Genomic DNA, 14,933 nt, shown 5'->3' on the forward strand with positions numbered 1-14,933 from the left:
CTGGCATTGACTAATTCTGCTGACTTGGTATGAGGCCCATAGGGGAAAATGCCACAGTATAAGTCCACCTTCCAGGAGACCCAACAGACAGCCCTGCTAGGAGCCCCGGCTAAACTTTTTATGGTCAGAAACATTTCCAGTGTATCCCACATTACTAACATTGTTGTGCCAATAGTCCAGCAAAGATACAAATGTGTTTATACGTTAGCACAGCCCCAGGTCTGTCTGCCCTTAGTGGGTGCAGGGAGATGTTGCAAAAAAGCCCGGCGGAGTCCACTGAACTCTGGACATTTCAGAGCAGATGAGGCCTGCACCTTCCACTGCTTGGGGAGTCCACAGAGCACCACAGAATTTCTCAAAGTGTCTCCCACAGGAGACTGTGTGTTGCGTTTATTTTCAGATTGTCTCACTATCTAAGATGCTGTTCTGCCCAGCAGTCCCTGTGTATCCAAACACATCAAACTGCTAAAGCAAAAAATAAAATAAAAAGGAGAAAAGAGAGGGAGACTTTATTATCCTGTTAGAAAGAAGCAACTGCCATAGCTCTTGAAATTTCTGCGATCACCTCAGGGACTTGGGTTGAAGCAAAATTATCAAAGTGACTCCAGAAAATGACGCGTCAGTTGTCAGGTGAGCATTGTACTTGGAGCTGTTCTCTAGCGCAGGCTGACCCTTGTTCTCATTAACCTGCTAGCACAGGCCCAAGTTTGGATGGACAGTCTATGCTCATTCCAGGACCAAAACAAAAAAAAAGTTGAGAAAAATATGAGGGGCTGATGAAATCAATGTACTTCGATCTGACCAAAAGCTTTGTTCTTTTCAAAAATATAATTTTCATCTTTATGCTGTGACTAATGTCAAAACGTATTTGCTACAGTATAACTTTCAAATGCAGTATTTAATGCTGTCAGATTACTTGAAGACAGTTTTACAGAAAACTTTAAAATCCAGAAAAAACTGCAATGTACCAATAAACACCTAGAAAAAATATAATTAAAAAAATTAAAGCATCAAACAACCTCAGATCTCATCAGGAATAATAAACACCGCATTTTGCATTCACATCGGTTAGCAACTTGCATCCCAATTCACTCGGGGCATTTGGGAGTGGTCGGTTTTGTGTGTGAAAACCCGGCAAAACTATTTTGTCCTTTTCCAAGGAGAAATATACCAGAGCGAGGGGCTGAGGGCAGACGGAGGGGAGTCGGTTGCAGTACATTTTGCTTTAGAGAGTGCGTTTCCTTGAGCCAAATTCAGAAAATTCCACTTGCAGCCCCATCAACTGCAGGGGAACTGGGGCCCCCGGCGCCCCCACAGCGTCTTTGTCGTCCGTCCTTGCCCTGGTCCCGCCACTGGGGTCTTTTCTCCTCCCTCTTTTGGACCAAACTGCGCGCAGGTCCCGGGCCAGCAGGAAGAGGCTCCAAACAAGGAATCGCAAAGCCGGCGGCATCTGCCTGCAGTTAAAAACTACGCACCCAAGGCCGGACTATAAAACCATTTTTTTTTTGGCAATTATTTCTCGTTCCTTAATGACAGTGTAAAGTCTACAAAATAATCTATCGATTTTTACTCCCCTCCCTTCCTCTTTAATGCAACTCCAAGGACACCGTGCCCTCTATCCCGGGCTTCCCTCAGTTTCATTTCATGCTGATAATTTTTCTTTCTCCTTCTTCAGATTAACTAGTTGTATCTTGAGCTCATAAAGCACGATTATAAATTTAGCACGTTTCAAATTTATGGGGAAAAACGGACTTCTCGCTCTTAAATTTATTGACTCAAAGCTCGATGCAATATTTTTTAGGGTGGGGGGGTTCTTTTTTTCGTTTTTAGAAGAAAGGCTTTTTAGGAAACTATGTACATAATCTGAATCCCTCTCCCCACACCGCCACGCCGCAAATAAAAATCCCACAACGCATTTACATAAAATAATACAAAACAAACAAACAAAAAAGAAAATGCTCAGATACAGAAAGTTTTACAAAACCCAGAATAACGCTGCCGCCTGAAAGGGGTGGGTGGGGGGAAATCTCTTTGTATAAATTAACAAACCGACCCCCCCAAAGCCGTAACGACTAACAAAACTTGTGTTTGGCGTCGTCTCCCTACACAGCTAACAGATGAGACCCACTCCCCGCGCCGCCAGCACCGGACGCCGTCAGGAGGCGATGCGGGATGAAAGCGGGCGCGCGGCGGGGCAGAAAAGTTGGGAGTCGCCTCGTGCTCGGTTCGGTCTCTGTGTCCCCTCGGGCAAAGAAGCAGCTCTCTGCCTTCTGCGCGGATGGGTGATAAATACTGTACAAAAAGTCTCAAGAAACCGGAGTTCAGTCTCCGACGCGCAACCGTCCCGCCGAGCGGTCCCCGGGAGCTCGCGGTCGCGGGGCCGGGCGTGCGGCGCCAGTGTCTTCCTTCTCGGGAGGACGTGGACAGGCCCGCGCGGAGGCCGGCCGGCCGGCCGCGGGGGGTCCGCGCCCCTAGATGTGCGTCAGGGGCACCGTGCCGTTGACGCCCGCGCCCGCGCCCTGGTAGTGCTGCGGCAGGGAGTGCAGCCGGCTCTGCGCCGCCGCCGGGTCGCCGCCCTCGCCGGCCGGCAAGTACATGCTGATCATCTCGCGCAGGTCCCCGGGGCACGGCGCCCGCGAGTGCGCAGCGGCCGGCGGGCTGCCGCTCGGCTCCGACTTGACGAGCGAGCCCAGCGCGCCCAGGGCGCCCGACGACGCGGCCGCCGCGGCCGCGGCCGCCGCCACGGCCGAGTTCTGGTGCGCGCCGCCCGCGGCGCCGTAGGGGAGGCCGCCGTAGCCCGAGGGCGAGGCGCTCATGTAGCCCTGCGAGTTGGAGATCGGGCTGTACTGCAGCGCGCCCATGTCGTAGCGGTGCATGGGCTGCGGGTTGTGCGGGTGCGCGTGCGGGTGGTGCGGGTGCGGGTGCGGGTGCGCGTGCGGGTGCGCGCCGCCCGCGCCCGGGTGCTGCCCGTAGGCCAGCTGCGCCTCCTGCATCATGGCCGCGGCGGCCGCCGCCGCCGCCACCGAGCCGGGGTAGGCGCCGTTGGCCCAGCCGTTGACGTGCGCGTAGCCGCCGCCCGCCGCGCCGCCGGGGCTCTCGAGCCGCTGGCCCACGGCCGCCGCGCCCACGCCCACCGCCACGGCCGCGCCGCCGCCCGCGCCGGCCGCCAGCAGCCCGCCGGCCAGCGAGTACTTGTCCTTCTTGAGCAGCGTCTTGGTCTTGCGCCGCGGCCGGTACTTGTAATCCGGGTGCTCCTTCATGTGCAGCGCGCGCAGCCGCTTGGCTTCGTCGATGAACGGCCGCTTCTCGGCCTCGGACATGACCTTCCACTCGGCGCCCAGGCGCTTGCTAATCTCCGAGTTGTGCATCTTGGGGTTCTCCTGGGCCATCTTGCGCCGCTGGCCGCGGGACCACACCATGAAGGCGTTCATGGGCCGCTTGACGCGGTCCTGGTTGGCCTTGGCGCCCCCGCCGCCGCCGCCGCCGCCGCCCCCGCCCGCCCCGGCCGGGCCCGACAGGTTCGTGGGCGCCTGGGCGCCGCCGGGCGAATGCAGGTCGGTCTCCATCATCATGCTGTACATCGGGGCGGCTCGCGGGTTCACCGGCGCCGCGCGGAGAGGGCCTGGCGCATAGACGGCCGGGGAGGGGGATGGAGAGGGGCTCGGACGGAGCGAGGCGCGGGCGGGGGGTGAGGTCCTGGCGGAGAGAAGAGTGCGGAGAGGTGGAGGCGACAGCGACACAAAAGAGGCAAGGACACACGCACTCAGCGCCGGTCCGGCTCACGGGTGGAAAGTTTCTCTGAAGCGCCAACCACTTGCCGAAGAGGCCGAGGGCCGGGGTCGCCGTCGCCGCAGCCGGGTCGCCCTCGGCGGCGCGGTGCCAACAGGTGTAGGCGCGGCCAAGTTGCAGCTCCACTTTCCGGGGCGGCGCGGGGCCCGGCTCGGGGCTCGCCGCCGCCGCCGCTGCCGCCGCGCAGCTCCTTCCTCCCGCGCTCGGTCCTCCGCGGCCTCCAACTCCGGGGCTGCAACTTCTAGCAGGGCGGCGCGCCGCGTGCGCTGGGCATGTGCCGGTCCCAGGTGCCCGGGGGGAGCGAGTCGCCGAGGGGAGCGGGAGGGGGGCGCGGGGGCGGGGGGCGATCACGGTGCAGCCGGGGAGGGGGGCCGGGGGCCGCGGAGGAAGCGCAGGCGCGCGGAGAGGGCCTGAGAGCGGGGCGGCCGAGCCCGGGACGCGCTGCCGGCTGCCTGCCCGGGGCCGTGCGCTCGGAGCGGAGGCGCACGCGGGGCCGGCGGCGCGCGGGGCCCAGCAGCCATACGCCGGGCCCGGGCTGCCATTAAATGAGCGCGCCGCGGCCAATGGGAGCCGGCGGCGGCGGTGATTTGCATGGCGCGCTGGCGAGTGACGTGGGGAGGGGGTAGGGGCTCCGGGCGCGGGCGGCGGAGCGGGAGGAGCGGAGGGAGGCGGAGGAGCAGGGGAGGAGGGAAGAGGGAGGAGGCAGGCGGCCGGGAGGGGTCCACGCCACGCCGCTTCCCGAGCGCGCGCGGCGGCGGCGAACCCCGAGCTCGCCCTCCTCGCCTCTCCCCGCCCGCGCGCTCCGAACGATTAACGAGCGGGTTTAAAAGCGAAGATGAAGAACGACTCCTGCGGGGCGAGGGGCGGGGGCCGGCAGCTCCGAGCCACGTTTAAAAGAGCGCCGAGGAGACGCGGCCCCTCCGCTCCCCCGCCAGCCGACTCCGCGCCTGCTGGGAAGGGGGAAGTTGGAGGCCGGGGCGGGATGCTCGCCCCCTGCTCGGCCCGGGGGCCGGAAGGCCGGGCGCGCCCTCGGGAGCAGGGGAGACCTGCCGAGGCACGCAGCTGGAACGCCCCCCTTCGGGGCCTGGACCGCTCCGTCCCCCTCCCAAGGCGCACGCTTCGCCGCCTCCGGGCTGAAGTTCTCAGCCCCTTCCCGTGGGGAAGGCCTCCGCGGTCCAGGCCACGAGGATCCCGAGACGCGCGAGCGTTTGCGTCGGGCTCCGCTCCACGGCTGCTCTCAGCATTCGCCCTGAAGTCTTATTTTGGACGGGGTGGGGGAGGGTAATGACTCCAGGGGTTGTCATCACGTGCTTTTCTCGGTTTGGCTTCCTCCTCCTAAAACCGCATTTCTAGGAAGGTGGAAGCAACAGGATCTATCTGGAACCTAGTGACTCAACGACAGTTGAGTTGAAAAAGTTGGTTGAAACCGCAAACGAAGGATCTAGCCCACGCTCTTCTGGAGCCGTTTGCTTAAGAACTGCGAAAACTTCGTGAACGGAGGGCGGGGGGCACCCGAACTGGAAAGATGGGGCCTCGGGACTAGGAGGCGGATGCCCTTTTCCTGCATTATGCAAACTAGACGCCTGTTTCCTGGAACGACGAAGGCACAGACCTTCGGGTGTAACTGTTGAACCACGAAGTGTTCTCAGTACCGGGAAGCACAGGCCCGTTCTCAAACACCGGTGCGCTCACGCTGTGGGTACAACCCCAAGGGTCTGAAAATGGCCCAAAGGCTTGCGGAAAATCCCTAGAGTCCTCGGGGAGGAACAGGGCGTCTCTGTGCGCTGCGGAGGGAGGTGCTTAGGAGATGGCTGGTGGATAAAGTGGTGCCCAACCCAAGCGCCCAACTGACCATCTTGTGATAAAAAATAAACATGATGATCGTTACAAGACGAGTTAAAAAGGCTGTTAAAGAATGTCGGGCAGTGAACACAGGACGCCTCTCCCTCCCCCCACCCCTTAAAAAAATTCTGAGCTTGTGAATTTCCTGAGCCTGTTGCGTGTCCCGGTGCAGGAATCGTGCTTTCTTTCCTCAATTACTGTGGTTATTACCGTTGCTTTTTTTTTTGTTGTTGCAGGATTGTTGCAGTATGCAGTGCAAGAGCAAATTGGCCTCTGCAGATTTAACTGCTTTCATTTCAGGCCATTGAGCATTTAATAGTGAACTCATCAAATAATATATAATTATAAAGGAAACGTCATTTCATATTTATTTTTCACTAAATATCTAGGTTATAAACTTGGTTTTCAACTGCCTTCTTATTTCACCAATCGAGTTTGTTAAACCTTTTGATTTGTTTCATGCACTACCTCCAAATACCACTTCCATTGTGAATGAACAAAAACAGAACGGGAATATTGCTGAAGAATGCTATAGATCTGTTTCTCCTTTGGTAACTTAGGAGGCAGTGGGTGTGCAGTGTGATCCAGTGTGTTATGGAAAGTCAGCAAGACTGAAATAAAGGAAATGGTTTACAAATTATAAACTATATTATCCACTTAGCAATTGAAAGATTTCTTTCCTCTGCTTTTCAATTTAAATTTTAAACTAAATAGCCTAAGACCCCCTGAAAACGCTTTGTGTGAACCAGGCTTGGCACATTATTTTTCCGTATCAATGGAGCAATTTATTTTATAAACACCCTGCACTCCAGTGTGCATTGCAGGAATGCTTTATGCTTTGGGGAACTTGGATTGCTGACTCTGGAATGGTCTGATTTCTTTCTACCACAGTCCTGAAAATTGTTTCCAAATACAAAGTTACCCTTGTTTTCCAGAGCATCTAAATAGCGGTAAATAGTTTAGCCTTCTGTTAGAGCACGCTGGTGCTCAGCATCTGGGGCGCTGTCCATAAGCCCTTTTCAGTGATGAGGTGGTCCCTGGGCCCAAGCTGGTGCACCGCTATGGGTGCCCGCATGCATAAGCATTAAACCCAAGCTGCAGGTGTAACTTGTTGCCAAGTGATAGATGATTGGCAGCCACCGCCTGTGCCAATTAGGCAGTGGCAGGGCACCGCTTGCCAGAACTCTCAGTGCCTTCCTCCCTGGCATGGAGATTGAGGAGCTTCACGTGAATTCCTGCCAGTGATGGCTTCTCCCGGCCTCAGCGTCTTCCTCCTTGGGACCTTCACTCCCTGTAACTCTTGGAGAAGCCAGAAATGGTCCAAAACAGTCGGGAAAACACCTCCTCTCCCTGAGTCTATGTTCCCCCCTCCTGACCCCCACCAGGTTGGCAGGGACCCTCTCCAAGGCCAGGCATTGCAGAATGTGAAGACAGACTACACTGGTTCCAAGTAACATCAGAGCCCAGACCCCCAGCGATGGATTCGTTCACTGTTGATTGGCCGCATTTGCTCTCTTGGCAACTCAGAAACTTCCTTGTGCCTGTTTGTTCAGAGCACCAAAGAGAAGGTCAGCTTAGAAATGTGGGCAAATAAAGATGCTTTCTGTGCTTTTATTTAACTTTTGGGGACAATCCTCAAAGAGAGTTCAGATCCAAGCCATCATTAGAGGAAATTATATACACACACCTGTGCATATGTGTACATACAAGTGTACATACAAGTGCACATGCCTGCGTGTAAACATGTATACACGGAGTATATGCACATGTCTCCATACATGTGTATACACAATATATGCATATGTATAAACACATGCATATACAGAGAATGGGTGCATATGTTTACACACGTGTGCACACATGAAATGTTGCATTCACACAGGACGTATACACATATGCATTCATGCACACACTGGTGCACACTGAACATATTCATGCCCGTATATGCATGTATATACCAAAGCATATATGCATCAATATACATACAGGTGTGTACCCAAAGAATACATGCATATATTCAAGTCCTGTGTTTAGGCGGTTATACAAGAGCCCTTGACTCTCCAGTAACTTGGGTTCTGGACTTTAACACCAGGAGCTCACGCTGCGTGTTCGGAGTGACTCAGACTTGGCATTGGCTCTCTCCCCTTGCTGAGGCTGTGCTCAGGAGAAGGCTGGACAGCAGCCTGGCCCCAGCAGTCTGTCAATGAAAGCCTGCTCTCAGGCACTCAGAGATGACCTTCTGTTCCAGCTCCCGTCTCAAGCTCCAAGGAGCAAAGATGGACAGGTTAGGAGTTTCCGAGGACAATCAAAGAGCCCTCTGGGAACGCGAAGAAGACGAATGTTCTCCAAGGTCCCCCGAGGCCTTGGCTCAGACGGCCCTCCCTGAGGACACCCTCCCGAGGCGGTACCCAGACCTCCGCCTGCGGCCCTGCCTAACTCAGCCCAGCCACTTCCGGAGCCCCCGGAGACCGAGGCCGCGGGTGGGCGCCTCCCCAGACCGCCCAGGGCGCAGCCCGACGGACTGAGACCAAAGTTTTAACAGGCAAAGCACGACAGAGCCGCCAACTCCTTGGCAGGACTTTTCGAAAAGAAAGTAATCTGAGAAGAGAGAGGAAGAGGAGGAAAGAAAGCGCGGGAGGGAAAAGGAAGACAATTCAACTGAAAGGCCTCCGAGGTCATCTCGGCCAACAGGAGGCGCAGACGGAGAGGAGGCGGAGGCCGCGCGTGTGGGAGGGGACCTGGCGGGGAGGCGGGGGAGCCACCGGGTGCGCGCCCGGACCCCGACGCCGGCCCCGCGCGCGTCAGCCTGCACCCAGCGGCCGCGCGGGCCGCGGTCGCCGTCTGCTGGCCGCCGCCGCCCTCGCCTCTCGGGCGGAGCTCGGGTGCCTCTGGCCGGCGCTCTCCAGTCACCAGCGGGTCCCAGGGCTCGGCGCGTGCACTCGGGGGTTTGAGCGCGGGTGACGAGCTGGGGGCCTTGGGGGCGCGCGTCTCTCCCGGTCCCCGGGCGCTCGCGTACCCACTCTGCGTCGTGACCAGGCTACCTTGGCCCCACTGTTCCCAAAGACAAAGGGCCAAAGTAACAGAAAAGTTTTTTCTTGATGGTGGCGAGTTTTTGTAAAGGGGAAAATAAAAGTCGTGGAAAAGCGGGAAGAGAGGAAGCAGAGGGAAAGAGAACCGCTGCCAAGTCGGACCTTCAAGTGGCTTCGGTCCTTACAGAGCAGGAGGTCTGGCCGCGGCTCACCGCGGGCAAGGCCATCTTCCTCTCCGTCAACCAGAAGAGTGGGGTTTGGTGGGGGGCTGTTCCATGGGCGTCTGCTGGAGAAATGAAGTGAAGCCCATCCCCTCGAAGTCAAGCAGGACTCTCTCTCCAGCATCGGCGTGGAGATGCGTGAATTCCCGGCGACGATCAAACCGCCCTGCGTGTGAGCGCGGGCGCGCGTTGTTTGAGCCTCCAGCGCTCTGGGTGAAAGCGTTTGGAGAATCTCTGGGAGCTTTCGAGTAGGGGCTCACCCTGTGAGCAGTACTCACACATATAATTCAAATTTCACAGCTGACCTGCTCTGAAAACCTCAATCAGCTTCTAATTGAAGGGAAAACAAAATATTGCTTCCCTACAGCAGAGCTAACGATTTAATCATTATATCAGACATTATAGCTTTTAATTAGGCTAATGCTGATACTGTATGGAAAGAGATAATTCACACAGTTCTTGATGAATTCTGTAATTGGGTTAACGGCGGAGCGGTTGGGGGAGAGCCGTCAATATTCAAGCCGCGTCTGTAGCCACCAGGTTTATGAATGAACAAGAGAAGGCAAAAGAGGAAAACACTGCGACCCGAGGGGAGCCTCGCGCCCTCCGCCGGGGAGATGCGCGCGCCCTGGAGGGCGGGCCGCCGCGGGGTGCCGGCGCCCAGGCCTCGCCGCCAGCGCGCCTCCTCCTGCCGCTCCGCCGCCCGGCCCTCCTTTTGCGGGAAACTTCCCGAGGAGAATCTCAATCAGGCCTATCTCCTGCCCTGTCCGCCCGGGCACTGGGGTCTCTTGAAGGGTGCCCATCCGGCCCTAACCAATTGGGTTGGAGGGCTGGGCGGCGCGCGCCTTTAGAGCGCAGTTCTATTGGGTGGACTTTGAAGGCAGGGGCCTCGCCGACTGCCAGCCCTACCCGCGGCGGCGGGGCGCAGGGCCACTCGCCCAGGGTAGCCAGTCGCCAGTCCCTGGGGCTGCAGGTGGGGTGAGAGAGCGCAGGGCCAGGCTCCGGTGGGCGCGGCAGGCGGCCAGCATTCTCTGTCCCCACCGATGATGCAGGGCTGGACGGGAAAGCGGTTGAAGCAGGGACCCCAGCTAGTGCCCGAAAGGCCTCGGCTAAGCCGCTGCCTGACTCCGGGGAGGCAGTGAAGATGTCCAAGCTAGGCCACGTCCCTTCCTCGACCGTCCCTGAAGCCCCGAGACGGAGCGGGAAGGAGCAAGCCTGTGGACTCGCCTGCAGGAAGCGGACTGGGCGAGGGGACGTCGCCAACCCCCTCCGCATCCCGCCCGGGCCCTCCCGGGCCTGGACTCAGCGCGGTTTCGGGGTCACCGGGAATGCCGCTCCGAGGGCCGTCCAGCCTCTCCGTCCTGGGGCAGAGTCCGCCGAGAGCTGACGCAAGGCAGGCAGAGCCCTCCTTCTGCAGCCCAGATTTCCAGGCTCTGCAGAAGTTGTGCTCAAGGCGGCGAATCCGCAGGACTGACTCGACGATGCCGGAACAGAGGGTTCGGGAGCCTCTAAAATCTGGATGGACGTTTTAGCAAGCCACCTGAGCCTCGTCTTCTGCAGTTTGAACCCAGATGGTTTCAGGGTGTGATTTTCATGTACTTTTTCTATTTCTGCGACACCCCCACCCCCCTAGTTTTTTCTTACTCCTTGGCTTAACTGCACCAGTGCAATATCCTCCTTCAAGATAAATATACTGTATTGTGATTCATCCTTGTCTTATTTTGTCAGTAATTACCACAAAATTAAATGGGTCACTGCGAAAGTTTCATTTATACAACCCTCGGTAATTAACAGTTTGAATACACCTTTTTACGTCGTACAGAAGTTGTAATTTTCTGGCGCGTGTAGTTTTTTTATTGGTAAAGAATGCTTGTGTTCGGGGTGGGGATAAGAATACAAGGCTGGCGTCTGAACAGGGGTGTGCTTGGTTCTTCCCGAAGCTCCTGGAAAGACTCAGCAAAGATGAAACTCTGCTCAATGGGGGGAGCTTCCTAAGTGTTTCCTGTTAAAATCTGCAGAAACAGGCCTGAGAATACAGTGCCATCCGCTTTTTAAGGTAACTTCTAAAGCTAAAATCCTTGGCAGAAACTGATCCAGCATGTGCTGTTCAACCGAGGAGCCCCATTCGAGCACTGGGGTGGGGGGTGCAGTACAGGGTTTGATCCGGGAGGCTGCGCTCCGGCTCATTCTGAGGAGATAAAAAATAGTGCTTCTGGGCCATGTAGCCCCCAGTCAAGTCCAGGCTGGCCAGGGACCAGGGGTGCGCTGGCAAGAGGCTGGGTTATGAGTAAACACGGCCTTGTCTCTTACTCTCTCTCATTAGCCCCCAAATAGAGAAGGCATCACTCACAGAAGGAGACAGTCATAAGGAATTTCTATATGAAAAGAAGTAAAGTGAAATCAGAGATGCTTCTTGGTGCAGGCTGGCCCTGTTATTGCAAATTAGATTAGCTACACAGGCTTCAATATAAACATGACACGGAGTTCAGCGGCGTGAAAGGCCCATCCACTCCAATCTCTCCTTTCATCGAAGCATCTCACATAAATTACATCTTGTCCTTTAATACACTTTTCAATGAGATTAAAACATCACTTTGACACAATTTCAAGCCCTTTCAGTTGCTTACTTTAGAAAACAGCAAACAGAGAAGTGGGTCCGTCAGAGTCTTCAGGCAGCGGGGCTGGGGGAAGGCAGCGCTGGGTCCTGTGCTCCAACTGAGAACCGTACCCACCCCCCCCCATTCAGGGCCATCCCCCCCCCCACCCACAGAGCCAGTCGCCCTGCAGTGGGGACTAGGTCTCCCTCCTTCAGGTGGATGCCTGGTGGACATCAGGGGCATGGGTCTTTGTGGAGGTCACACCTGCATTATTCTTTCTTACGTATTTGCGAGGGGATGCAGGGGAGATGGGGAAGGTCTCCAGGGACCTCCCGCCACTCAGAACACTACCCACCTTCGGATTAGGCAGCGTGAAGGGAGATTTGGCATGAGAGAGAAAGGGAGAAAGACGGAGAGGGAGGGAGAGCAGCGCCCCGTTAGCTTCAGGGCTGAATACCTGAGCCCCAGACCTGAGTGACGAAAAAGCAGGTGAGCACAGGGGGCTCCGGCCAGCGGGGTGGGCACCTCCTGCTTTATGGACCGACTGCTCCTGGACTGGAACCTGGGGGCTCCGAGTGGCTCCAAAAGGGCCAAGGCCCCCCTCAAGCGGCAGAGGAGGGGTGCTCAGGTTTCCGGGTGGGAACCTGGCATTGTCCTAGGTCTCATCTGAAGGGTGAGACCCACAATACAGGCTCATTTTCTGCGGAAGGAGATCCTCCTTACCACCGGCCTTTCCCCGGGGTTGAGCAGAGGCCGCACTTGGGGCACATCAGGCAGCGTCCCCGAGGCCTCCTTCTACTTGGGCGTGGGGAGACCGGGTCCCCCAAGTCTTAGCGACCTCGGGTTCCTTGAAGAGACGCCCCCTCCTTCAGATCCCAATCCTGCCCGCTCCCTCCAGCTGCTGCCTCCCGGCCAGGCTCCGCCGTCTGCCTTACCCTCTTAGGTGACTACGGGGACCCGAACTCAAGGCCACCTGGGGGCTTGCTGTCGTCCTCAAGAAGCAAGTGTGGCGCTCCCCCACCCCCCACCCAGTGCACAGGCCAGCCGCCCGGCCCGCGGCGCCCTGTCGATGAGAGGCGCTGGGGGAGGACGCCTAGGAGCGCCGCAGGGAGGTGGGCTGGGCGCAGTTTCCCTCGGCGCGGGTGCCGGCTTAGCCTGTGGTTCGCAGCCACAGTTGGGCGAGTCGGGGGACACTGGCCGGCGCGGTGCGTTCCCCCCCTCCGCTTCAGCGAAGCCCACCTGCCCGGCTGGAGCCGAGGACAGAACCCCTCCCTCCTTGACCTCAGCGTAGGGCAGAGCCCCCCGCCTGGCCGCCTGGGCGGCGCTGCCTCGGGGCTGGAGGTCTCTGCGCCCGCCGGGTGCCCGTGCAGCCCCCGCGCCCGCCTTCACAGAGGGGCGTCCAGAGCGCCGGGCCCAGCGCTCCGGGAAATCGATGCGGCAAAGCGGGCTTTTAATGGGTTAATTGACCGGCGGCCGCTATCATGTTCAAACACCCGTTTCTTGCCTGGAGAGGCGGCCAGCCCCGTCCTATCCCCGGTCGATGGCGGCCGCACCGGCCCCTCCCGGCCACGGGTTTCCAGCACCAGCCACCTTCAAAAATCCATTTCACCTTTGAAACTTAGCCACCTTGCCACCTTTCTTCTCAGCGGGCGGCAAAAGCAGGGGAATAGGAGGCGGAGGAGGGCGGCCGGCGCGGGAGGGGAGACTCCCGGCTGCGCATACGGAGGACCGAGGCCGCCGCGCGCGGAGCGGGGAAGCAGATTTCGCTGGAGGAGGGACTACGAGTCAAGGGGGCGGGCGCCCGTGCGGAGGGGCATCCCTGCGGTCTAGGGCGGCCCGCCCGGCACGCGTGGCTTTAGAGCACCCCAAAGCCCTTCTTGGGGCGCGCTGCCCTAGCTCGCTGGAACGAGGCGTCCGCCGCGCGCGGGGCTGCGGGCCAGGCGCCGGGTCCAGGGGCGCTCGCCGCGCGTCCAGGGATCCCTGCTCCTGGATTTTGAGTGTGCGTGCGTGCGGCAGTATTAACAGTCAAGACCGTCGGTCAGTCAAAGTTAAATTGATTCTTTGCCCAAAACACTTCTTACTAAATGGCACACGCTCAACACGTTAATTTTTAAAAGGCAATTTCGACCCACGGCTTTCGTTCTCGGAGCTGCAGGAACGCACAGCCGAGAGCCGGAGCCGGGAGCCCGGGCCTCAGCGGTTGGGGGCGCGCGGGCAGAAGGAAAAGGGGAGCCTGCGGACGCGAACCTCCCCTCCCCCCAAAAAACCGACTGGGCCGACCTCCCCCTCTCCCCGCAAAGGGCGACCCGACTGAAACAGAGTACGGTCCCTTGGGCGGCGGCCAATCGGGAAAGCCGAGGAGGAAGGAGTGAACGCACAGATAAGAAAATGACAAATGTGGCCGGCGCGCGGGTCCAGTCCCCCCGCGGCGGTCAGCGCAGCTCCCCACCTGCTCTCAGCCTGGGCGGGAGCTTCGGGGACGCCGACCCTCCCTCCACACACCCCCCCCCCCCACCGCCAAGGTCGCTTAGGGACCCTCGCCCCCGCCCGGAGCCCCTCCCGCCCCCTTCCTCGGCTCGGGGCGGGCGGAAGACCCCGCGCAAGTTGGAGACACACTTACAGTTAGTTCCTTCGCCGGCTCCAGCGGGTCCCGGGAGCGGGTCCGCCTCGGCGGCGCCCGGGCGCTCGGCCCCGGTTGCCTCCCCGGCCCGGCGCCGCGCGCCGCTGCCCGGGGACCCCAGCCCGGCCGGCTCCAGCGGTGCAGCACGGCGGGCGCGGGCGCCACGCGCACGCACACTCACGCGCACACTCACGCGCACACTCACGCGCAGCCCGCTCGCACACTCGCTGCACACGCACACGCCGCTGCTCGCCTCGCGCGCCCTCCCGGACATGCACGCTGCCGGCGAGGGAGACGAGAAAATGAAATTTATTACTGATGGAAAAGACTTTTAAAGACAATTTCCAGTTATTGTTTCCCTCTGGAAAAAGGGGGATCCCTCCACATAATGAAACGCCTTTTGTGCGGCGCCGAACAATACCAAACAAGTATTCTAATAAATAGCCACTTTTTTGTTCCTACTCGACAGTGAATAGAATCGAGCAGTTGGTTCGAGAGCAGCTGCGACGCCGTTTGGAGCGGGGAGGTGGAGCCGAGTGGCCGTGCTCCCGGCGCCGCGCCCCAGCCCGCGCCCCGCGCCCCCCTTCGCTCCGCGGATCGGTCGTCGCCCCCACCCCCAGCCCCGGGCCCGGCCCGGCCCGGCCTGGCCCCAGAGATCGGGCCGATAAAGCTGTCCGGGTCTGAAAAAGCCCCCTTCTCTCCGGCACGCCCCCCTCAATAAACTAGATGTCATAGGCTACCGATTTCCGCCTGGAACTGCTCCCCAGATCCCTTGTCTACCCGAGCTCTGGGCGGAGGGTGTCCGCCCGCACCCGCAGTCCCAAGTCACCTGCGC

At 58.8% G+C, this 14,933-nt stretch overlaps 1 protein-coding gene across 1 annotated transcript; it reads right to left on the bottom strand.

Moving 5' to 3' along the window:
* Nucleotides 1-2,312: 2,312 nt before the first annotated feature.
* Nucleotides 2,313-3,839, bottom strand: SOX1 (SRY-box transcription factor 1). The gene has a single exon (XM_088842838.1). It carries the CDS (start codon nucleotides 3,579-3,581, stop codon nucleotides 2,472-2,474), a length of 1,110 nt encoding a protein of 369 aa, XP_088698964.1. The 5' UTR covers nucleotides 3,582-3,839; the 3' UTR covers nucleotides 2,313-2,471.
* Nucleotides 3,840-14,933: the final 11,094 nt, after the last annotated feature.

This window comes from Moschus berezovskii, chromosome 13 (genome assembly GCF_049115385.1).
Source record: "Moschus berezovskii isolate FMDL1 chromosome 13, NW_MosBer_1.0, whole genome shotgun sequence".
In the NCBI taxonomy this organism is placed as follows: Eukaryota; Metazoa; Chordata; class Mammalia; order Artiodactyla; family Moschidae; genus Moschus; species Moschus berezovskii.